The sequence below is a fragment of the Euleptes europaea genome, chromosome 1 (genome assembly GCF_029931775.1).
Source record: "Euleptes europaea isolate rEulEur1 chromosome 1, rEulEur1.hap1, whole genome shotgun sequence".
In the NCBI taxonomy this organism is placed as follows: domain Eukaryota; kingdom Metazoa; phylum Chordata; class Lepidosauria; order Squamata; family Sphaerodactylidae; genus Euleptes; species Euleptes europaea.
This window is the reverse complement of record NC_079312.1, coordinates 99,354,884-99,380,855: the sequence shown is the minus strand read 5'-3', so window position 1 is coordinate 99,380,855 and position 25,972 is coordinate 99,354,884. Positions and strand designations below refer to the sequence as shown.

Here is a 25,972-nt window from a genome sequence, read left to right as displayed (position 1 = left end):
ACTGCAACCTAAAAAGAATTTGAATGATTCAAAAAATTCTAATATCAAATGATACCTTAATTGGTTGATTACTTGAACTTATCTGTTGAATCAGGATCCTTGGCATCCTCTTGATAAGTCATACTTATTGGATTGTTATTGTAAATTTTGTATCTGTTTGTACTCCCTTTGTATATGCTGTATATATTTATTCACTTTGCACTTTATAAAATTCACTTATTTGCTTTATAGTGTTATAGTGCTGTTTTGGGTTGCTCCAATTATCCTTACAGCACTGAGCCTTCTTTTCTTGTAGTACCTGGAGGTTGGCAACCCTAGCTATTTTCGTCTATGGATGCAGAGTGCAATCTCTTTCTCTATGCCGAAATACTTTGCATTGGAAAATAGAGTTAAAACCAGTTCAATTTTACACAGGAAGAAACTATGATAACTGCATTAGAATTGTTCCAGTGCGGTAGCCGTGTTAGTCTATTGAATAGACACGGTTAATCTTTAAGGTGCCACTGGATTTCTGTTTTGTTTTGTGTGACGTGTACCTTCTTGGAGCCACTCAGTCAATTAGAGTTCCTAGGGCTGAATACATTTTCTGGCTAGTGCTTCAGGGCATTCAGGAAACTAGGCAATCATGGGTGGTAGCAGCCCTATGAGCTTCTGCCCTTTGAAAGAGGGAGACGCCCTCTTTTCCTTGAAACAGACAGCCCCCCACCTATTTCCTCCCATACGGTCCAGTTAAGATCTGTCTCTCAAGCCTTGTTCTCTGTGCCCCCACCTTCAGCGGTGAGGTGGGTGGTAATTAGAAACAAGGCATTTTCTGTGGTGGCACCTTGCCTCTGGAATGCCCTCCCCCTTGAGGCTTGCCAGGCTTTTAATTAGCATTTTTATCTTAGCAACTTCTTAATGGTCTACTTCTGTTTTATGGATATGTTTATGCTGCTTATGTCTAACAGCTGGTGTTTTAGTACTGTGGTTCAGGATCAGAGGAGCAAGCCTATTATATTAGGTGCTTTGGAACACAGGCAGGACAATGCTGCTGCAGTGGTCTTGTTTGTGGGCTTCCTAGAGGCACCTGTGTGAACAGACTGCTGGACTTGATGGACCTTGGTCTGATCCTGCATGGCCTTTCTTATGTTCTTATGGTTTGTAACTGTAAGGCCTTTGAGCAGGACTTTGAAGAGAAATATTCTAAATAAATAAACAATTCCTAGAAAATTTAGACTCTGATTTCACATTAGCCAGATGGGAAAGAGAAGGTCTGTCCGCTGACCTTCAAAAAGTCTCATGGATCCCCCTGGAGTACCCTGTGAGCTCCTAAGGGTCCCCAAACTCTGGTTAACCCTATCATACAGAGGATAGATTGGCTGGTATTGAGGATATTCTCCTCTAACACAATCCCAAAAATTTTCCTTTATAACAACATTTGATTTCTTGCATGGAGAACTTTAGTGCCAAAGACTGTAGATTATGGGGTACTATCACATGCCATGAAGTCTGTCCCAAAAATGCGCAACACATGAACTAATTGTGATCATGTATCAAATATAGCAACTATGGAACAAAACACTGATAGGATTAGTTGGTGCAGGCTGTGATTACATTTGTACTGCATAGGTTACAAATGCAGGCTATATCTTGATACAAGAACTACCAATATTTTTCAGGAGCCACACCCCTTAATTTATTTAGCCAAATGACCTTGCAGCCACTGATTTGATACATCATGTAGTGAGGCAGCCGGGCCCTCATGCTAGGCTACTCCAGCCTGATTTTGTGACACACAGCGCCATGATCCACAGAACAAAGGGGGGGGGAATGCCTCTGGAGGCAGCATGGCCCCAGCATAGATGCCACACTGTCTAAAGTGGCACCTATGCTGGTGCGGAGCTGCATAGCAGCACTTCGCATGGGTGTCACTGCTGCGGGAGCATAGCTTTGTTGCAGGGGCTTGCGCCAGCGCCAAAAAAGGTGTTCCTGGGGTGCCAGCACCAAAGGGGATGTTCCCTAAGCCCTTTTGCCCCAGGAATGCCCCCTGTGGCAGGTGCCAACTTGCACCTGTAGAATTGATGGCACAGTCCCATGAAACCCTATGGAGCGGTTTCACTGTTTTTCTTTTTAAAAAAATAATAATTAAAGAGCATTTTTGGCTTGCTGCACCTGGCAGCAAGCTGCTCAGGAGGCGTTGCAGCTGCGTCGTCTCCGAGCCTGCCACAACTAACCCCCCCTCTCAGGATTGCGCTGTAAGACATTTAAAATAGGGTAATACGCCTCAGGATATGTGGGTACTGTTTCCCCTTCTGAAAATGTACCCTTCTCTTATCAAAACTGAGTGTTTTTTATTTGGAAGTTTGGTTGGTAACATTTTTCCCCACAATGACAAGTTCAGCACCGAGTTTTATGAGAAATCTTGCTTTTTGCCTCTCTGTCATAATTTATGTTGGTGGGAAAGACATAAAGCTATTCCTCTGAGATAGCTTCATTCATAACTATGGATTGTACAGTTTCTACAGAGATACTTAAAGTCATTGCAACCAGGGATGGTAAAGGTGCTCGAGGAACACACACACAAAGTAGATGTTCACAGTCAGGATGTATCAAAGTGACAGGTGGCTCACCTGTGCACAAATACAGCAAGTGGGGTAGGCATCAGGAATTTGGGGACCCTAAACAGGCGAAGCAGGGTCTAGGAGTATAACTATGGCCCAATCAGGCCAAGTTTCCTGCTAGCATCTGTGGAGCCTGATCTCCAGTTCAGCAGATTGGTGGTAAATCCAACTTCAAGTCTATGTACTTTATACACTGCAATAGCACTATTTCATACTTTGGACTGAATTTTTAGCCCACTTGCCAGAAAGGCTGCCCATTGCAGTCCTGTATTTTAGGCATTTGGGGGGGGGTAGGGGTGCCAACCTCCAGTCAATAGCTGAAGATCTCCTGCTATTACAACTGATCTCTAGCCGATAGAGATCAGTTCACCTGGAGAAAATGGCTGCTTTGGCAATTGGACTCTATGGCATTGGAGTCCCTCCCCTCCCCAAACCCCGCCCTCCTCAGGCTCTGCTCCAAAAACCTCCCGCCGATGGCAAAGAGGGACCTGGCAACTTTAGTGGGGGTTAATTAAAAAGTGCCAGTACTCATATATCAGGTTGTGCTGATTTCCACCAATTCCCCCTTCAGGACTTGGGAGATCCTTGAAAAATGTGTCAGTACTCAGTAGTGATGAGTACCACCACACACACACACAAAGGAAAGCCCTGAATCTTAGGCGTCATAAAGCTTGATTGAATGGCAGTGATTGACTAAGTGAGCATGTCTGTTACTTTCCTGCGCATTTGTGTTCTTTTATTGACAAGAGACTAGATATTGGTCAGAATGAATCACTGCTCTGAGGCTAACAAGGCATGCATAAATGAAGTCTCCATCCTTAGTTGTAAAATGCTAGGCTCACCTTATGAAAAGTCAGGCAGTCCATGTTATCATTTTTGTTCCTGGATTTCAGATCAAAGTTATATAGCGCTCTGCACAGGGCAAGCGGCTGTGGCAACTGCTTGATAACTTGCACGGAGTTTGTTGGGAAAACGCCACTGACCCCGTTGATTTCTCCTAAGTACCAGTTTTCATCCAGCTGTCGATGCAATATAATAATGTCACCTTTGTTGAACCTTAGTTCTCCAGGGCTGTGTCCTCTGTAGCTGTACAGGGCTTTAGCTCGAGGAACCTGCAGATGAAAGAAAGAGAGGAGTGAGTTCGTTCATGACAAACTCATGCGATGTTGAACAATGTGATTTGGGACAGTTTCCGTTGACTTCAAGATCAGGGCCAGAAGCTAAAACAATTCTGTAGGTTACACGCCTTAACATGACAAGTCCTGAAGTGGTAATTCCTGATTTATATCCATTTCTTTTCAGATTCTAATGGCTAACAATAAGTACTTTATATCCTCAAGTGATTTTCTGTGTCTGAAATTTATCTTGTGAACTCAAAATGAATCTCATAGTAGTTCTGATTTAACAAAATTGCTTTGTTTGGATTTTTGCTGTTTAGTGTTAGAATTAATAATTTGATAGTGCTTTATAAAAGATCCTGACATGCAAAATATGAAGATAGCATTCATAACCAATGTATATTGTTATGTGGATTGTGTATAACATTATTTTTATTCAGAACTAGCTTCAGTGGATTCACCAATTATACCTCTACCTACAAGAAAAGGATTCAGCATATGAAAAGTCAGACCAACATCTTAGTTGTGGTACATGCCTAGTAACCTCCTATTTGGATTACTATAATGCTGTTTACCTGGACTACCCCTGAAGACAGCCTGGAGTTACTTTGCCTGGATCATGTCCTTATGTTGTACAGTTCTTTCTACTTCTATTATTTGAGTTTTTCAAAGAAGTTAACCAGTAACTGTGCTGTGAAAGGTAAGGAGGAAGAAAGAAATGATGGACTTCGCACCCATTTGCAATGTTTGAAAAAAATACAAGGAACAAGGTGGGAGAGAACTTGTTCTGCAGGGCAGAATGGCCATTTACTTTCCCAGGGGAAAGAAGAAGAGTTGGTTTTTATACCCCGATTTTCTCTGCCTTTAAGGAGTCTCAAACTGGCTTACAATTGTCTTCTCCTCCCTTCCCCACAACAGACACCTTGTGAGGTAGGTGGGGCTGAGAGAGTTCATAGAGAACTGTTACTAACCCAAGCTCACTCAGTAGGCTTCATGTGGAGGAGTGTGGAACCCGATTCTCTAGATTAGAGTCCACTGCTCTTAACTACTACACCACGCTGGCTCTCAGTGGGCTCTTGGCCTAAGCCCTGCAACCTCCACAGTGGAGCTGGTGAGGGGAACGTAGGGTTGCCAGTTCCCGCTTCACAACCGGCGAGAGGTTTTTAAAGTGGAGCATGAGGAGGGCGGGATTTGGGGAGGGACTTCAATGCCATAGAGTCCAGTGGCCAAAGTGGCCATTTTCTCCAGGTGAACTGATCTCTATTGGCTGGAGATCAGTTGTAATAGCAGGAGATCTCCAGCTAGTACCTGGAAGTTGGCAACGCTAGGGGTGGTACAGGTACCACTGGCATAGGGCGAAGCTGGACACCACTGTGCCTGTTCTCCTCATCTAGGCCAGTAAACAGTAGCATGGGCACCGCAATGCCATGCTTTGTTCAGTGCCAGCAGCACCTGTATTCCTCCTTGCTGGCTCCACCATGGTCAGGCCAATAAAGAGGAACAAAGGCACAGCGGTGCTTGGCTTTGCCCTTTTGTTGGCATGGTGCAGCTGGTGTGGCGAAACACTGGCACACCCTGCTGGCATGGGTGTATGGAGCAGCGAGCACGGAGGCGTATGCCATTACTTGTTCTCTGAAGCTACTGTGTCTAGGCTGGCAAGGAGGTTCGCAGGCACCCCAGAACCAGGCTTCACCCTCTGCCAGCTGAGGTGTAGTGCATCTGGAGGGAAGAAACATGGCAGTACTCATTTTTGCCCTGGGGGCCTGGGTGGGGTGTGACTGGCAGGAGTGCAATGGCACCCTCAGTTAGGTGAGGAGAGTGGCAGCAGGAGGGGCGTGGCCTTTCCCCAGGTCTTTTTTGCCCTTTCACTCTACTAGGGTTGCCAACCTCCAGGAACTAGTGGGAGATCTCCTGCTTTTACAACTGATCTCCAGCCAATAGAGATCAGTTCCCCTGGAGAAAATGGCCGCTTTGGCAATTGAAGTCCCTCCCCTCCCCAAACCACATCCTCCTCAGGCTCCGCCCCAAAGACCTCCCACCAGTGGCAAAGTGGGACCTGGCCACCCTGTCGGACTGGTTTAGAAACCTTGATTACTGGAAGTAACACTTAATCCCTTTTGGCGTCAAAAGCTTAACCAAGCATTGCTGCACCCTTCTAATCTAGCACAAGTGAGGAGGAGGAGAAGAAGAAGAAGAAGAGTTGGTTTTTATTTCCTGATTTTCTGTACCTTTAAGGAGTCTCAAACTGGTGTACAATCGCCTTCTCTTCCTCTCCCCTTGTGAAGTAGGTGGGGCTGAGAGAGTTCAGAGAGAACTGTGACTAGCCCAAGGCCACCCAGCAGACTTCATGTGTAGGAGTGGGGAAACCAACCCGGTTCACAAGATTAGAGTCCACTGCTCATGTGGAGGAGTGAAGAATCAAACCTGCTTTTCCAGATTAGCACCCACTGCTCATAACCACTACACCACGCTGGCTCTCATTGGTGTAGTGGTTAAGAGCAGGTAGACTCTAATCTGGAGAACTGGGTTTGATTCATTGGTGAAATGAGAGGTACTTAAGGTGGGGACATTTGTACCTAGGCAGAGATTTTGCAGTTCTATGCATGTTGTAAACATTTCTTGTTTCAGACATACTCCACAACTGAGAGTGTGTGTATTTACATAGTTAATAAAGAGCTCCCCTGTGTTCTGACTGCCTCATTCACTTCCCTGGAAGTGCAGCTCTGTACCTCTTTCTTTGCAAAGCTCCTCTCTCCATTGCCGTGAATGACAGCTCTCCCATATGTGAATTCAAGTACTCTTTGGAAGGGGGCCACAGTGTATTGGCATTCTCGAGGGGTCGCGTTCCACAGACTTGCTTACATTGCAATAGTGCAAGAAGTGACTTGCACTGCTACAGCTGGAAAACAACATTATACTTGCAAAGCAAGGCAGAGTAGACAAGATGTGCTCTGTTTTCCCAGAAAAAAAGTAATCATCCCTGGCAAAGGAGGTATGGGTTTGCCTTCCTGCCTATATTATTAGTTACTGAGTCAGCAGCACACCGACTTATAGGAGCAGGCTGTAATGCTGTTACTGGTATCCTTCTCAAGTCTGGATTTGAGCCTCCATATTTCAGTTCTGGTCTTTATATATTGGATCCTGGTGTGCTTTCCATTTCATGATAATGAAATGTATGAGGGGCAAAAAATTTGTAATGAAATCAGGAGAGTTGAGGAATCGGCCTTTTAAAATACATATTTGACCCAGTCGTGAAAAGCAAAATGACTGTTCAGTTGAAACATCCACTTTATCCACTCCAGGGACCTCCGATTTAATACACAACAAGCCCGATCATTTAGCTGGCTGGAGCAAATCCGGAGCCTTTGCTAGATCCGCTGTTCCTGTTGCTGCCACAATCTCCAAGAGCCGCCAAGGAGGCCTCCCCCACCCCCCCAGAAGAAGCAACTGAGATAAGCAGAAGGGTGCTGTTCGCTGCACAAGGTCCCAAGCCTAGATGCCCCCACCCCAAGCCCCAAGCATGGAAAAGGAATCGCTGCATCAATTCAGAAACCGAGTTTGTCGATGCTGGCAACTGATTGAATGATACAGGCCGGTGGAGATGCTGGTCAGCATGCGAGTTCTTCTAATATTCCTCATGAAAGTAAATGGAAGTGCCCCTTCATCCACATGCATACACAGGGCATGCTAAATGTAACGTTAAATTGGCAGATAGGTCTACCGAGAGCTGAGAGCTGAATGGAAAAATTCATACAAGACAACATATTGCCAAATACCAGATGTGGGGAGCAAAGAAGAGGAGAGAGCTTTGGCCGTCACCCTCTGCAGGTGAGCATCTGGCTGGATGTTGCTGGGGGCAGAATGGTGAGCTAGAGGAACGACCAGTCTGACTAGCAAGACACATCTGTATGCACAGACGGCCTGCTGGTGCGTAAATATTCCACAACCCTGGGCTTGCTTAAAATAAAACCATAGCTTATGTTGCCCCTGTGGGAACCCTCTGCAGTCTTGCAATGAGGATATAAAGAGACAGCAGCAGCAGCGTCGTGGACTTTATACTGATCCATGATTTTAAGGCCCTATAAAGAGCCTGAACCAGGCTAGTCACTGGCTTCTTTTCATCCTGGGCCTAAAACCTGCTTTGGTATAAAAAATATTGTCGAAGGCTTTCACGGTCAGAGTTCATTGGTTCTTGTAGGTTATCCGGGCTGTGTGACCGTGGTCTTGGTATTTTCTTTCCTGACATTTCGCCAGCAGCTGTGGCAGGCATCATCAGAGGAGTAACACTGAGGAGACACTGTCCTTCAGTGTTACTACTCTGAAGATGCCTGCCACAGCTGCTGGCGAAACGTCAGGAAAGAAAATACCAAGACCACGGTTACACAGCCCGGAAAACCTACAAGAACCTGCTTTGGTATAAATGGTATAATATATAATGGTAAATTATTTAGTGTGGTGTAGTGGTTAAGAGCAGTGGTTTGGAGCGGTGGACTCTGATCTGGAGAACTGGGTTTGATTCCCCACTCCTCCACATGAGCGGCGGAGGCTAATCTGGTGAACCGGTTCAGTTTCCCCATGAAGCCAGCTGGGTGACCTTGGGCTAGTCACACTCTCTCAGCCTCACCTACCTCACAGGGTGTCTGTTGTGGGGAGGGGAAGGGAAGGTGATTGTAAGCCGGTTTGATTCTTCCTTAAGTGGTAGAGAAAGTCAACATATAAAAAACAACTCTCCTCCTCCTCCTCATAAGAACATAAGAAAAGCCATGCTGGATCAGACCAAGGTCTAGCAAGTCCAGCAGTCTGTTTACACAGTGGCCAACCAGGTGCCTCTAGGAAGCCCCCAAACAAGACGACTGCAGCAACACCATCCTGCCTGTGTTCCATCGCACCCAAAATAATAGGCATGCTCCTCTGATCCTGGAGAAAATAGGTATGCATCATGACTAGTATCCATTTTAACTAGTAGCCACGAATACTCCTCTCCTCTATGAACATGTCCACTCCCCTCTTAAAGCCTTCCACATAGGCAGCCATCACCACATCCTGAGGCAGGCAGTTCCACAATTTAACTATTCATTGTGTGAAGAAATACTTCCTTTTATCCTCCTCCTCCTGGAGTGGCTTTTCGTAGTAGGCATTTTCTTTGAGCTGGGAGCATGGTAACTGCTCCTCTGTTGTATAATAAGGTATATATCTATCAGGTATAGAAGCTCTGTCCTATTTTGCATCTGGTCCTCCTGTTTTTGCTATAGGATCCCAGCAGCAAATTCATCCGCTTATAATGAGTACAGTATTGTTTATCATTCATATAACACTCCTACCTAGCAGAGTACTCTACAGACTTCATTGACTTCGCAACAGCCCCTGAGAGGTGGGCTACGATTGTTCAACAGAATATGATTTCCCCGTTTTAAAAAGGGAAAGTGAGGCTGAGAAACAGAGCCTTTCCGAACTTCTCTCCCCCCCCCCATTTTTTTATTTTCATAATAAAGGGGGTACAGAAAAGAAAAGTAGGGGAAAAAACAGATAGGGGATTTTAACATGTCATTTGTTGTCTCCAGTTCCAGCCTCTGACAAAGCTTTAGTCTTACCCCGTTTTTGATCTTAATTTGGTTCATGGATTTCTATCATTACTATCTTCGCTGTATTTACAATACTTAACTTTCTAATAAAAATAATTGGTCCTTAGTTAACAAACTTGTGCTCTCCTTTCTTACTAGTAATTAAATCATACATATCTATGTTAGTCAATTGTTTAATATAAAACTACTCTAGCCTGAAAACTGAATGCATTTACAAATTCTCTATTACTGATATCTCTTCTAGTACCATATTCTACTCCATTATATACATAATTCAATCACGAGAGCCTTGTCCAACTTCTAAAGAGGCTGTGCAGTAAAGGTGGTAAAATTTGGATCTAGCTCTCCCATGTCTAACTCTTTAATGACTACCAGGGTATTCTTGTAACAAAAAGTCTTAACCTGTATGGCAGACCAATCTGAAGCAAAAAGGGTAAGAAGTAGACTCAAAACACATCCTACTCTTTCTTTGAAAGCTGATCGTTCTGAAGGAGCTAGAGGCAACTACTGTCCCAGCTTGTCCTATTCCGCAAAGAGAATGAACACTTTCCCCCTACCTGTGGGTTCCAAGTCCATAAAATCCAGACAATTTAGTATGCTCTTAGAAGCAATTCTGAGCTCAGAAACGGCACGGACTAAATATATAGGCAGCACTATAAATGCCAAGCATCTCACCTATGTTTTAGATACCAGATTGATATTAACTATTCATGCCAAAGAAGGCAGATGCAAATGCCTCCTGCTTTTTATAGCTTCATTTTAAGTTCCAGAGCCCTTAAGCTTAACCCTCACCTTTCTTGCATTTTCCAACATGAAAACAAATCCTATTTTTAGTACACAATCCTTGACAGGGAAGCCCCATTACACTACTTGGACAGGGTTGTTTTAACGTTTAATCCACTACACACACCCCAGCACACAACATTATCCCTGAATGCACCCCCAATTTATTTAGTAATTAAAATAGTTACAGTTCACTGTGACTCTTTCGGGGCAAGTCCTTTTTAAAAAGTTCACTTCACCAGACACCACGCCAGCATTGTTACTTTCACACATTCCCTGCTACGCCAGGATACCTCTGGGAATAATTTTCTGAGATTAGGACTGCCAGGTCCCTCTTCGCCACTGGTGGGAGGTTTTTTGGGGCAAACCACAATCACAATGCATCAGATCAGTCTCAATTTCAGTATACTAGGTTATCACTAACCCTGATTTTTAACTTAACTCATCCCCCATTCTCTTTAATACCTATATGAAGCTGTTGGGTGTGATAATCTGGAAATTTGGACTGGGTTGTTACCAATATATGGACGACACTCATCAATATTTTGTGGTTTCAACTGATCCAAGGGGGGCTGTAGGAATCATGAACAGGTGTCTGGAGGTCCCTCTTCACCACTGGTGGGAGGTTTTTGGGGCGGAGCCTGAGGAGGGCAGGGTTTGGGGAGGGACTTCAACGCCATAGAGGCTAATTGCCAATGCGGCCATTTTCTGCAGGTGAAGTGATCTCTATCAGCTGGAGATCAGTTGTAATAGCAGGAAATCTCCTGCCACCACCTGGAGGTTGTCAACCCTAACTTGAAGGAGTGTGTTTGTAGCTTGATAGAGTGGGTCTGAAGCTTGAAGGTGCTGCTGGACATGGGCCTACTGCTAGATAAGAAGGTGGTAGTGTCCAAGGATTTTAAAAAGCTTGGACTGATTAATCAGCTGTGGCCTTTCCTGGGCAGAAAAGACCTTGTCACTGTGGTGCATACCCTGTTAACATCTAGATTAGATTACTGCAATGCTTTCGGTGTGGGGTTGCCTTTAAACAGTGTTTGGAAGCTTTAACTGAACACTGCAGCTAGGAAGTTGACTGGAGTGGGTCATAGAGACTATATTGTCCATCTACACCATCGTCCAATTTTTTTCTGGCCCAATTCAAGGTGCTGGTTTTGACAGTTTTGGATCAGCATACTTTAAGGACTGCCTACTCTTTTACAAAACTATCTGGCTGCTATGGACATCCTCTGAAGCACTGTTTTGGGTGCCCCCACTTTTTGCGTCTAGACAAGTGGCAATCTGAAAGAGGGCCTTCTTGGTTGTGGCAGTGAAATTATGGAACTCCCTACCTAGAGATACTCATCTGTCCCTTCTATTCCTCTCTTCCACCAGCAGATGAGGACTCCTGTGTTTTGTCTGATATTCCCTCAATGATGACTCCTTCCTGCCTTACAGCTTAATTTGCTGCATTTTGTTATCTTCATCATCTATATAACTAATTCCCACGTGTTTCCCCTGCCTGTGGATACTTAAATCTGCAGGTAGGGGGCACACTTACTCCAAACAGATGTTTCTTCAAACTTGAGGTACATTTCCCCAGTTTTTACCACTGGGCAGCTAGGGAGTTGCCTGGCAGCGGTTGCGGGGAGCTGCTCTGGGCCTGGCCATATATGGCTGCCTGATAATTACAATATCTACTCTGAGAGGCAAAATGTATCACCACTAAGCAAAGGAACTTTTCTATTGTAATACCTTGAATACCTTCCTTGTAAGGAACATTGACACAACCCTTTCTGACTTCCTTTTCGTGCTCTGCTTAAGTTCACAATGCTGATTCTGTGAATTTAGGCAGATCGTGAAAGGACGGCAGGAAGGATTGTGTCAATGTTTGGCTCTCGTGGCCCTTTCTTGTATGCCCAGGGTAGTGCCAATCGGCACTTTGAGGTCAGGAAGACATTTTCCTCCAGGCCAGATTGTCCAGGGATCCTGGAGAGCATTTTTTGTCATCTTCTGGGCATGGAGTAGAGGTCATGGAGGGTGTGGGGGGGGGGAGGCAGTTGTGAATGTCCTGCATTGTGCAGGGGGTTGGACTAGATGACCCTGGTGGTCCCTTCCAACTCTAAGGTTCTATCAGTGCATTCCTAAGGAGAGTTGCTCCAGAGTTACTTCATTTCAATGGGCTTAGACTGGAGTAACTCTCCTTAGGAATGCACTGTATGATTACCTACCACATAACCATTAATCTGGGGCCAAAAGTGATGACATTTCAGCACCAGGCTAAAAAGTCTTTAAAAAAAGCTTAGGCTTTTGCTGAATTAAAAACAAACAAACAAACAAACTGTTCATCATTTTTACACTTTCTCCCTTTGAACTGTTTGTGTTTGATTTATTACCGGTTTTAAACTTATGCTGTGTTTTATGTAGTGAACTGGTTTTGTAGCATGTTATTTACTATCATTGTTTTAACTGAATGCTGCCTTGGGAACACTCTGTTGAGAATGTAGCATTGAAGTATAATATCCTATAACTATAAAATATAATATCCTGTAAATATAAAATATGTTTTTTTGGGGGGAAGCGCCTTTTTACATCTTAGACCCACTGATTAAACTTTGCCCCCACCATTTAACATTGCTTCTCAATGATTAGCCATTTAAAACATGAACTTATTTAGCTTAAAAACTTGCATGTTGTTCTTCACGTTCCTGCCGAGAGTGTTCAGAGGGGACTGGCAGCCTGTATGGAATGGTTGCCTTTGCCTGGGACACCACCTGAGCTCCCAGGTGTTCTCATCCATTGCTTCCTCTTTCAAACTAATGGCAGTACAGGAGAATTAGATGACCCTGGTGGTCCCTTCCAACTAGGATTCTATGACACTAAATGGATGAGCTGACACCAATGACATAAGAACATAAAAAACCCATGCTGGATCAGACCAAGGCCCATCAAGTCCAGCAGTCTGCTCACACAGTGGCCAACCAGGTGCCTCTCGGAAGCCCACAACCAAGACGACTGTAGCAGCACCATCCTGCCTGTGTTCCACAGCACCTAAGATAATGGGCATGCTCCTCTGATCCTGGAGATAATAGATATATGGAAGAAAGAAGAGGGGAATAAAACCCAACCTAAAAACAGAAGCTGGGTACCCAAGATTGGGTGGAAAGAAAAAAATATATATATTTATATCAGTGTATAAATACTGAAAATATAATTTTTTAGAAGCACTAAAGGTTAAAATTTATATATATATATATATATATATATATATATATATATATATATATATATATATACATATATATATGTGTATATATATATATATATATACATATATATATGTGTATATATATATATATATATATATATATATATATATATATATATATATATATATATATATATATATATATATATATATATATTTTCCTTTCCACCCAACCTTGGGTACCCAGAGAATAGATATGCACCATGACTAGAATTGATTTTGACTACTAACCATGGATAGTCCTCTCCTCCATGAACATGTCCACTCCCCTCTTAAAGCTTCCAATTTGGCAGCCATCACCACATCCTGGGGCAGGGAGTTCCACAATTTAACTATGCGCTGTGAGAAGAAATACTTCCTTTTATCTGTTTAGAACCTCTCACCCTCCAGCTTCAGCAGATGACCCCGCGTTCTAGTATTGTGAGAGAGGGAGAAAAGTTTCTCCCTGTCCACTCTCTCCATACCATGCATACTTTTATAGACCTCTATCATGTCTCCCCTCAACCGCCTTCTTTCCAAGCTAAACAGCCCTAAGCGCCTTAACCGCTCCTCATAGTGCAGTTGCTCTGTTGCTGATGATCTGAGCTAAGTGGCCCGGGAGGTGCTCACAAAGTTGCTGGGTCTTGACTGTGCATACCTTGCCACCTGTAGCCTGCTACACCAGTGGCCTGCTGGGAAATTTTCCCTGTAAGTTAAAGGGTCAGTCTGCCCCTGATGAGACCACAGTTTATCACCACTTGCAAAGATATTGGAGGGGGAGGGAAAGGGGGGAGGAAATAATGGCCATTGCTGAAAATGTTTGAAGGAGCTGAATCAAATTGAATCAAGACGTCTGACTAATTTCAGTATTAGTAAGCTGTTCACACAATGATTCACTGTTTCCTAATTGCTCTCCCCCCATCCAGCACCGGCACGCTGTCAAAACTGAAGCCGAGCGCAGTTTTAAAATAAAATACTAAGTGTGTCATCCTAAGCAGAGTTGTATCCTTATTAGTCCATGGACTCCAGTGGATTTAGAAGGGTGTAACTCTGCTCAGGATGACGCCGTATTTCTTGAATAAAACGTAGCATTGTGCTGAATCAAACTCTTAACAGGCTTAGCGAGTTTTGAAACGGTGGCATTTGGCAAGTTTGCAAGTGCTGTATCAGTTCTGCTTTATTTCAAGACTGTCAGTCGTACGAGCCACGAGTGGCTCAAGGTAATGAAAACGAAAGCACTCGGCATATCTTTAAAGATGGACAAGGAAATATTTGCACATATTTATCTGAGTGAAAAGTATTGTGTGTAAGCATCCAAGCTAAGGATGCCAGGTCCCTCTTCACCACTGGTGGGAGGTTTTTGGGGCAGCCTGAGGAGGGCAGGGTTTGGGGAGGGGAGGGACTACAGTGCCATAGAGTCCAATTGCCAAAGCGGCCATGTTCTCCAGGGGAACTGATCTCTATTGGCTGGAGATCAGTGGTAATAGCGGGAGATGTCCAGCTAGTACCTGGAGGTTGGCAACCCTAATCCAAGCAGCACATGATTAGAGATGTGAAGGCCCAGGAAAAAAAACTTGGAAAAATTCATTTCTTCCAACATCCGATCTTCACTTCTTTTTCTCACATACATACACTCATGCCAACACCCTTCACCTGAGAAGGTGTCAACTCCTTAAGTCCTTGATATCTCCTTGACCAGAACCACTAAGGCCCATGGAGGGAGTACGTACCATTGAGGAAGATTACCCTTCCTTTAGTCACACAGGATTAACTGAGCCAGCATGATCAGGATCCAAGTAGGAGGTAAATGAATAGCAAATGTGTTGCCTTTGTCATATAACTGAGGGAATAAGAATGACCCACGATGACTGGTTTGTGGCAGATTTTAGCTTTGTTTGCCCAGGCATAAACATGCAGGCCAGTTGCCCATCAGGTGCATGCCAATGTACAAGTCACCAATATGGTTTCTACTATGCCATGAATCAGTTAGATAGACACTGATATGCATCCAACACATAACGTCTGCACTGCAGATGGGTACAATTGTAGGGCCAGCCTCTGAACTATGCCAGCAGTTTTCATACTAAGTCCTCCTATGCAACACAATTCCAGAATGAGAAGCCATGGTTAATTCCTAAAAAGAAAGCTACAGCAAGCCTGACTGGAAACCTAAACTATTTCTCTCTGCACAGGGAATCCATACATCATTGGACACTATGTGGGTACAATTTGTTACTTCCTGGATTTTCCTTATTATGATAGTGTGAAATCTAACCACCCGACGATCCTGTGTACAATCCCTGAAGTGCGATGGCTGACTCCACCATAGGGTTGCTAGCTCTGGGTTGGGAAATACCTGGGAACTGATCTCTGTAGTCCGGAGATCAGTTGTAATTCCAGGATATCTCCAGGCCCCACCTGGAGGTTGGTAGCTCTACTGCCGTCCCACTCTCTTTACACAAGAATCTGTGCTTGTCCTCTTCCCCCAATAGGGTTGCCAACCACCAAGTGGTGGCTGGAGATCTCCCGCTCTTACAACTGATCTCCAGGCGACAGAGATCCGTTCCCCTGGAGAAAATGGCCGCTTTCGCAATTGGACTCTATGGCATCGAAGTCCCTCCCCTCTCCAAACCCCCCTCCCTCCTCATGTTCCACCCCCCAAATCTCCCGGTATTTCCCAACCCAGAGCTGGCAACCCTATCTCCCAAAACTAATAGCAGCTTGGAATTGAGCAATTGTATCAGGAAAATGGCATGGTGAACTGACCCCCCTGCCACTGGTAATCTCAAGAGTTCTTAGATTAATTGTTGTCATTTATGCCTTGCCAGGCTTGGCTCTTCTTCATCCCCAGTTGCAGTGTGCATTAAGACAGCCTGGTAGCTGACGGCTATTATCAAGGGAGGGCAAGTGAGGCATCTGCCATCATGCCTTAGTCTGCAGAGCCACCTGATGGAATGCCAACATATGCAAGATAAACATTTCTTCCTGTCCGTAGCAGGTGCCGCCCATGAGGGAACAGAATAGCAAGCAGAGAGGAGCGACTGCACTTATACAGAACTAAATCAATGCTGTTCCTTCAAACTAACAATGTGATTGGTATCAACACCACTTTGGGGAGACACACTGATCAGCATGATCCTTGTCATTGGCAATTTCTGAGGGTACCTCTGCTGATTGGAAAACACCCGTGTCATTTACATGTTGTCTGTTAATCTCCCTTCATTGGGAAGTTCTTGGAGTCTAAGCCAAACAGCCAGGTAGCTGTATAAAGCCCAGATCCAAACCATTATGAATATTATTCACTTCTCAGTTTAGATTGGTTATAATAATGATGTTAAAGAGTGGGATGTTATTAGGTTCATTTCTTGATCAAGTGATATCTAAGTACACATCCTTAATGCTCACGGTGTTGCAGCCACACAGCAAGCCCAGCTTTATTGTTACTATAGAGCAGGGGTGTCGAAATCATTTGTTATGAAGGCCAGATATGACATAAATGTCACTTGGTCGGGCCAGGCCATGTGTACCATAAAGTTTAATGCCAGGTATACAAACTTTATAGAAGATACAGGCAAAGCCAATGAATGATATAGTTTTCACTTAAAACACAAACATGCTCAAAACAAAAACACTCTTACAGTATTTTCTTTTATTTAATTGTTAAGTCCGCGTGGGAAGGATTCACGAGGTCGGAGATGGAGTTCAAACAACAACCGCGTTTATTCATTACAGGAACAGAACTGGTTAACACAATGAGCAACCCCTGTTTATATGCCCCCTTGGCTGCCTGCGGCCACTCCCCCCTTGATCCGTGATAGGGGGACATAACCTCCTGGTGACCAATGGTACATATTGGCTTAGAGCCAATGGGGTCCATTTGCTTGACCAATAGGGTGAGCAGGGTTTAGGAGCCTTCATGCAGAACTCAAGCTCCTAAGTCTCCCTTGCTTACTCCCCAACTATATACATACACAACATAATAGTCTTTGATAATTGACACCTCAGGAGTCCGGGGTTGGCTGCCTCGGCTGGCCCGTGAGCCAGATAAGAGCGCTCAAGGGATCGGATCCGGCCCCTGGGCCTTATGTTTGACACCCCTGCTGTAGAGGGTAACCACAATTTGATTACAGTAGCGATAGAGCTGGGCCTGCTGGGTCAGTATAGGTTGTCCCACAGTTACTCCATTTCCCCCATGTAAGGTTGCCAACATTTGGTGGGGTCTGGTGTTCTCCTGGAATTACAACTGGTCGCCAGACTACCGCAATTAGTTCCCCTTGAGAAATCGGCAGCTTCAGAGGGTGGACTGTATGATGTCACAAGTCCACTGAGTTCCCTCTCATCCCCAAGCTCCATCCGCTCCAGGTACAACCCCTAGGGTTGCCAACCTCCTGGTGGGGCCTAGAGATCTCCTGGAATTACAACTGATCTCCAGCTGACAGAGATCAGTTCTCCTGGAGAAAATGGCTGCTTTGCTGTGTAAAATCTAAGCCATTACACCCTGCTGAGATCTGTGAGGGTCTCTGTCTATGTGTCTCTGCTTCCCATCACCTGCTTTGTTATCAGTGAACTCGTAAAAGCAGTTCACACCTTCTGGTCTCAGGCGCCAGGCCTGATTGCCCCTAGTATCTTCCCCCCCGCTGTTCTTCCTGTCAGTACTCCCTCAGGCCGATGCGGCCTTGGAAGTTTGATAGCTTCACCAGACTTCCTGGGACTCGTCTGATGTTTTGTATTATGCCAAGCTTGTAACTTCCCATAACAATAAGTGTGAACCCCAGTGCCCCAGTGCCCTGGAGTCAATATATTCTGTAAACCCGAATAGCCCCTCACTTGCAACTTTCTACCTGTGCCTGTCTCATCTCCTGATGGCTTCAATAAATCCTTTGTTTCTTTATCAACGTCTGAACATTTGATTTGGAGAAGTAAGCTCAGAGAGAGGGGATCTCTCACATTAAGTTGCAAGTCTTTGCCTCTCGGACTGCTGCTGTACCTTTTGGGACAGAATGCAAGGCGACGAGGAAAACACCCCTACTACCCCTGACGCACCGAATGAACCGGTGGTGCCGGAGAAACCGGACCCCAAGGAGGAGGGTGCCAAGCCAAAGAAGCCTAGGGATCCCATCCCCGACCAAGGCCGGGACGGACGTCCCCGAGGACTTTTTAACAATTGGCTGAACTCCCCCAAGGGTTGGTCTCTCTCCCGAACCGCGGCGAAGGATCGCCGGTTGGCCTTCCCCAGCACGGGACTCGAAGGGGACCCGGCACGCAAGGAGGCCCTGATGGAAGAAGAACGCAAGCAGTGGCAGGAGGATCGCCAAGCTATGCAGGAGCAGATGGAGACCATGCAGCGTGTGATGGGTGAGATGGCAGCGGCCCTGGACGCGCTGAAAGTGCAACCGCCCGCCGGCAATCTCCCGGACGGAGCACCGGCAGCCCCTCCCGCGCCTCCTAGCCTCCCGTCCCGTCGGGACCTGAAAGTCACGTATGACGGTTCAGGGGACCAGTTGACCTTTTTCATGGTCCAAGTGGACATTTTTATGCGAGAACAAGGCCGAACCTTCACTTCCGAGGAGTCCCGGGTGCAGTACGTGGCTTCCTTGCTGCAAGGGGAGGCGGCCGCCTGGATGGTGTTGCAGTATGAACTCCGCTCGCCGGTACTGCGAACCCTGGACGAGTTTATGGTAGCACTCCGAAACCGCTTTGAGGACCCGACTCTGGGAGAGCGGGCTAAAGCCTCCCTGATGCAACTGCGCCAAGGAACCAAGTCGGTGGCGCAGTATGCAAGTGAGTTCCAGTCACTGGCCAGCCGAATCCTGGACTGGAGTGAGGCCACTTTGGTACAGTGTTTCAGGGAGGGCCTCAACCCGGACCTCCAACATTGGGCCTTTATGCAAGGGAACCCCCCGGATGTGGAAGGTTGGGTTCGCCACGCTGCCGACATCGAGAATCGCAAACAACTTTTGACCTTGTCCAAACAACGCATTGGACGGGACCCGAGACCCCGGAGCGACCGGGGCCGAGACTTCCGACTGGGGGGCAGCGGGGGTCCCTCGGCCGCTGAACGCCGCAAGCGTTTTGAGACCGGTGTCTGCCTGACCTGCGGAGGTAAGGGACACTTTGCGTCGCAATGCCCCTCTCGTTCGGGCCGTCCCAACCCCCCACGCCAAGCCCCGACTGAACCACAGAAGGCGGCTGCCGAGGACCAGCCCCGCCGCAGGAGCGGACCACCGGGCCGACGTTCCGGCGCACCCTCCGCTCTCCATGCGCGCCCCCAGGACGGGGTCTCCACTTCTACTGGCCCAACGGGGTCCCGGATTACAAGTACTACTTTTGATTCGGACGGGTCCCCGACCGCCACCACTCCTTCCCCCTCTTCCAGCGAGGAGGAGGAGTGGGAACAGCCGGCAAAAAACGCCGTCGGTCTGCTGTAGAGGGGGCTCCGCAGCAGACCGCCCCTGTTGTTGTGCAAGGAGCTCCACCGATGGTAAGCGCCCAAGAGGACAATGTATATGTGCGTGTTCACCTTTCCCTACCAAAAGGGGGTCCCAGTTTAGAATTCCCCGCTTTGGTTGACTCGGGGTGTGCCCGCACCATGATTAGTGAGGACACTGCCAAGAAACTGGGAGTCCGGCGCAAGCGGCTTCCGGGACCCCTCCGCTTTTCCCAAATGGACGGGAGTGATTTTAAACGGGGCCCGGTGACCCACAGAACTGCAGCCGTGATTATGTCCGTGGGGGAACATTGGGAACGCTTGTATTTTACCATCGCCCCTATAGTAACCCCTGTGGTGTTAGGGATGAACTGGCTACGGGGACACAACCCGTCCATCGACTGGGTTGAACGGGTGCTCTCGTTTCCCGAAAACCCCTGTAGATTACATGACAAGGAACCGCCGCTGTGGTAGGGTCCCCCCCCCCAGCCGCCGTTCCTCCTCAACTGCCCACTGAATACTCGCAGTTTGCGGACGTCTTTGATGTTAGGGAATGTGACGAACTACCCCCCCACAGAGAGACGGACTGCGCCATCGAAATTGTGGGGGAAGGCAAACTGTCTAAAGGGAAGGTCTACCCCATGAGCCCTAGTGAAAAGGCGGTGTTACGGGACTATCTGGATGCCAACTTGGCGAGGGGTTTCATACGCCCTTCCAAGGCTCCTTATTCGGCCCCAGCCTTCTTTGTGAAGAAAAAGACGGGAGATTTAAGACTGTGCATTGACTTTCGTAGGCTAAACGCCGTCACCCAGTCTAACGCTTACCCTCTCCCTCTTATTCCCGACCTTCTAGCACAATTAAAGGAGGGCCGAATCTTCACCAAACTGGACTTAGTGGAAGCATACCACCGCATTCGCATTAAAGAAGGAGACGAACCCAAAACAGCCTTTTCCAGCTGTTTTGGAATGTTTGAATACCTAGTCATGCCTTTCGGACTTTCGGGGGCTCCCAGTGTGTTTATGCAATTAATTAATGAGGTTTTACATGATTTGCTGTTTCGGGGGGTGGTGGTATTTCTCGATGACATCCTTATTTACTCTGAAACCATGGAAGAACATGTGCGCCTAGTGCGAGAAGTGCTCCAGCGGCTGCGGGAGCACAAACTATATGCTAAGGTGTCCAAATGTGAGTTCCACCAACCTTCCATTACATTTCTTGGGTACGTGATCTCCCACCAAGGGCTAGAAATGGACCCCGCAAAGGTCCAGGCGGTGCGGGATTGGGAACCCCCCACTACCCGCCGCCAGCTTCAGCAGTTTTTGGGATTCGCTAACTTTTACCGCAACTTCATTCCCAACTTTGCCCAAGTTGCGCTTCCCCTCACTGCCCTGTTGCGTACCAAGGACAAGGGGGCTAGCGCCGCGCTTCCCTCAGCCCGTTTGCAATGGTCCCCCCAGTGCCAGCAAGCTTTTGAACGTTTAAAGCTGCTCTTTTCATCCGAACCCGTTTTGGCTCACCCGGATTGCACCAAGCCTTTTGTGGTGCAGGTGGATGCCTCGGATGTGGCCATGGGCGGGGCCCTATTGCAGAGGGATGAAGGGGGGCGGTTGAGACCATGCGCCTACTTCTCCAAGAAGTTTTCCCAGTCCGAAATCAACTGGGCTATTTGGGAGAAGGAGGCGGCGGCGGTCAAACATGCCCTCACCATATGGAGGCACTTTTTAGAAGGTGCCGAGCTGCCGTTTGAGGTGTGTACCGATCACAAGAATCTCGAGGCTCTCAAGGGAGCTAGAAAACTCAACGCCAAACAAATTCGGTGGGCCCAATTCTTCGCAAAATTCCGGTTCACCCTCAAGCATGTCCCTGGCAAAGAGAATGCCCTAGCCGACGCTTTGTCACGACTTCCCCAGTATCGCAACGATTTTGATCGCCCAGTCGACTCCCTGTTCACTCCCGAGCAGCGAGGGGAGGTTCCTAGCTTAGCCGTCACTACCCGGTCCCAAGCCCAACAACCTGACACCCCCCCTATGCTCAAAGGTATCCCGGAAGCCTTTCAACAGCGGCTCCGGGACGCCTCCTTACAGGAGGAGGAGCACCATCTCCTCCCCACGGGCTTGGAACGAACCAACACCTGGTGGGTGCAAGGGGGTAAACTATATGTCCCATCCTCCCTTCGTAAAGAGGTATTGGGACTTGTACATGGTGCCAGGTTGGCGGGTCATTTTGGTTTCATAAAAACTCTTCACCTGGTACGGAGGCAGTTTTGGTGGCCCGGTATGAGATCCGATGTAGAGCTGTACGTGCGCAGCTGCCCCACTTGCGCCACAGCTAAAAGACGGATGGGAAAACCCCCAGGGCTTCTCAAACCGCTTGAGAACCCCTCCCGTCCCTGGGAAGTCATCGCCATGGATTTTATCACCGACCTACCTCCAAGTCGGGGAAAGACGGTTCTCTGGGTAATCACGGACCTCTTTTCCAAACAGGTCCATTTCGTTCCATGTGCAGGTCTTCCTTCAGCCCAGGGCTTGGCTAAACTGTTCGTCACACACGTCCTCAGGCTACACTCGATCCCGAGGAAGGTCCTCTCCGACCGGGGGGTCCAGTTTGTTGCCAAATTTTGGCGAGCCTTCCTAAAGCTAATGAGGGTGGAGGAACAGGGCCTTTCTTCCGCCTATCACCCCCAGACGGATGGTCAAACTGAACGAGTAAACGCGGTGGTAGAATGTTATTTGCGTTGCTATGTAAATTTCCACCAGGACGACTGGGTCGACCTGCTGCCATTTGCCGAATATGCGTACAACAATGCGCCTCATTCCTCTACCGGCTTTAGTCCCTTCCAAGTAATATACGGGACGGAATTCGGTCCTTTCGGTTCCGCTCCCGTCACGCCAGAGCTCCAGTCCACCCCTGATCTTCAGGAGTGGATTCAGGTGGTCAAATCTACCTGGCCATGGCTGCTCAAGAATCTTGAGAGGGCAAAAGGCAAGTACAAGGAACAGGCAGACAAACACCGGTCTCCGGGATGGGAACTTAAGGTGGGAGAGCAAGTCTATCTGTCCACTAAAAACCTCCGCTCTCTGCGTCCCTGCAAAAAATTGAGCGACCGTTATGTGGGACCTTTCCCCATTACCAGAGTAATCAACGAGGTTACCGTGGAACTGGAACTCCCCAAGACCCTCAAGGGGGTCCATCCAGTCTTTCATATAAGCCTCCTCAAACCTTATGTGCCAGCTCCCCAGTTCCACCCCCCTCCCGCACACGAGATTCCTACCGTGGTAGGGGGGGATACCCATTTGGAAATATCCAAGGTTTTAGATTCCAAATGGAAGAAAGGGAAACTGTTTTACTTTGTTCGTTGGAAAAACCTTGGGTCCGCTCACGACGAGTGGGTGGCCGCACCCCACATGGCGGCCCCTCGCTTGATCCGAGAATTCCACCTCGCTTATCCCGATAAGCCTCGCCCTCTCGAGGACCCTGGAGGGGGGCCTTAAGGGGGGCAGAATGTGAGGGTCTCTGTCTATGTGTCTCTGCTTCCCATCACCTGCTTTGTTATCAGTGAACTCGTAAAAGCAGTTCACACCTTCTGGTCTCAGGCGCCAGGCCTGATTGCCCCTAGTATCTCCCCCCCCCCCCGCTGTTCTTCCTGTCAGTACTCCCTCAGGCCGATGCGGCCTTGGAAGTTTGATAGCTTCACCAGACTTCCTGGGACTCGTCTGATGTTTTGTATTATGCCAAGCTTGTAACTTCCCATAACAATAAGTGTGAACCCCAGTGCCCCAGTGCCCTGGAGTCAATATATTCTGTAAACCCGAATAGCCCCTCACTTGCAACTTTCTACCTGTGCCTGTCTCATCTCCTGATGGCTTCAATAAATCCTTTGTTTCTTTATCAACGTCTGAACATTTGATTTGGAGAAGTAAGCTCAGAGAGAGGGGATCTCTCACAAGATCCCTCTCTCAAACCCTGCCCTTCTCAAGCCCACCCCAAGATCTCCAAGAACTTCCAAATCTGGAGCTGGCAACCCTACACCCCTCCCATCTCCAAGTATTCCTCAATCCAGAGTTGGCAACCCTATCTCCATGAAAAATAGTTTGTGATCTCTTCCTCCATTTCTTCCCATACTGAGCAGAAAAACGGCACAGACTAGTTTTAGAACAAATAGGTTCACAGCATTTCCCTTGGCATACTAACAGAAGAACCTAGACATTTTGGGTAAGCTCTGTACTCATGACAAAATTGTATATAGGGCCAATCTGCAGAAGGAGGGGGGGTCTAAGAGTGAGGGAACTGGCCTTGCCCTGATTCAAGACTGAGTGCACCACAAGCTCAGGCTCACCACACATAAACACTTGGGTGAGGGGGTCCCACCCATTTGTGAGGACCCATTGCAAGCATGCATGGGAAACTGAGTTTTCCCACGTTCTTGGATGAGGAAGCCGGGGGCCATTACAGACTATGACAAGTAAGTACTTTTAAAATTATTTGGGGGGGGGATTTTTCAAGGTAGAGTCACCAAATTTGCAGCGTAGCTGCAAGGGACTCTCCTTGCATGAACCCCAAAGTTTGGTAAATTTTGGGGTGGGTTCCAATTTTATGGGAACCTGAAGGGGTTGACCCCCTCCACTGGGAAGCACTGCAAACTTTACCATAAAATTGGTACCATAAAGTTGGACCCTCTGACCCAATCTTAACCAAACTTTGGGGTTCTTGCAAGGAGAGTCCCTTGGAGCTATCCGGAAAATTTGGGAACTCTGCCTCCGAAAATGCCTCCCCCAGATCACATTAAAAAAATTCCCATAGGGAAAAACCTGAGGAAAGCTGAAGCCGAAAATAGCTGAATACCTATTTCTGCTGATTTAGTGATCGGCTATCCAGCTTTGGCTTTATTCTCAGGTTTTGGTATTCGGTAAAACCAAAACCCAAATATTGCCAAAATGGTTAGTTCCAGGTTTATTTTCGGTTCAGGTTTATAGATATGCTTAACCCTAGTGAACATGCATAGGCAGGGATCAGGGCCAGCATATTCATTAGGGTTGCCAACTGCCAGGTAGTAGCAGGAGATCTCCTGCTGTTACAACTGATCTCCAGCCGATAGAGATCGCTTCACCTGTAGGAAATGAACGTTTTGGCAATTGAACTCTGTGGCATTGAAGTCCCTCCCCTCTTCAGGCTCTGCCCCCAAAATTTCCTGCCGGTTGCGAAGAGGGACCTGGCAACCCTAGTGTTCATACTTGTACCTCCTCTACATGCATCAGCCCTGAACAGAGATACGCCATTGTGTACAAAGCTTACAAGATCATTTCCCCAACATATAGTGGTTAAAAGGCAACGCTGGCATCAAGCTGGCTCCTAACCCCGTTTGAATCCGCCTGTAATGAAAACAGCCTGATATTTCAGCTTTTGAGATATCAAAACAGGCGGAACTAGAAAAGTTTAGCAAGTAATACGTAAAACGACTTTGAGCTCATTGTCATTCAGCTCTGGATATTAAAAGGAATCAAACTATGCAGTAGTTTAATCCACAACAACAACAGCAGCAACAACAAAAAATCTTTGTAGTGCAGAGCTGAAGGAAGATTAACTTTTTGGTTGTGTTCATTATGGCATGTGAAAAATCACCTAAGTAGTTACACAACTGCCGAAGCAAGGGACTATTGATAGAGTACATGTCTGCTGTTTCAAAGGTTTAATCAAAACTTAGCTATCATCCACTTATTCACAAAGGATTGCTGGGATAACAAATGCACTGCATTTCTAGCACACAGCTACAAGTATTTCTGCCTGAGCTGAATTCTGTTTCCAACTTCAGACTTATTAACAGAATGGACCAAATGCCAAATGTTTTCCTCAGTTTTGGTATTGGGCAGTGTTTCCCTTCCACATCCTACTGTGATGTTTCCAGTGAGTGGTGTGCAGTTACAGAACATGCAAAATTAGACGGACAAAGTGATGTTTCTCACACTCGCATAAAACTCAAATGTTATGCCACAAAATGGCATCGGTTGGCAGTACATTTAGGAGAGGCGAAGGTGCTACTTCATACCGCACATATTCCAATGGCCATTATCACTACAAGTAAGTGACAGAACCTCACTTGGTTTCACCTGCAGCTCCCAGCTAAAATAACTCCAGCGTATCATCATTCCTTTCTAGACAATAATAGTTCTCTCTCAAAGGCTCTGGCTATTAGGTCTTTACTCGCTCACAAACAGCCCCTTGATCTCAAACAATTACTTACC

At 46.9% G+C, this 25,972-nt stretch overlaps 1 protein-coding gene across 1 annotated transcript in view; it reads right to left on the bottom strand.

Moving 5' to 3' along the window:
* The window catches only part of SH3RF2 (SH3 domain containing ring finger 2), a 124,074-nt gene that overhangs the window by 63,211 nt on the left and 34,891 nt on the right, over window positions 1-25,972 (bottom strand). The window contains exon 2 of the mRNA XM_056859238.1: window positions 3,443-3,712. Coding sequence (XP_056715216.1) covers window positions 3,443-3,712 — 270 coding nt within the window. The remainder of the gene's footprint in view (window positions 1-3,442; window positions 3,713-25,972) is intronic.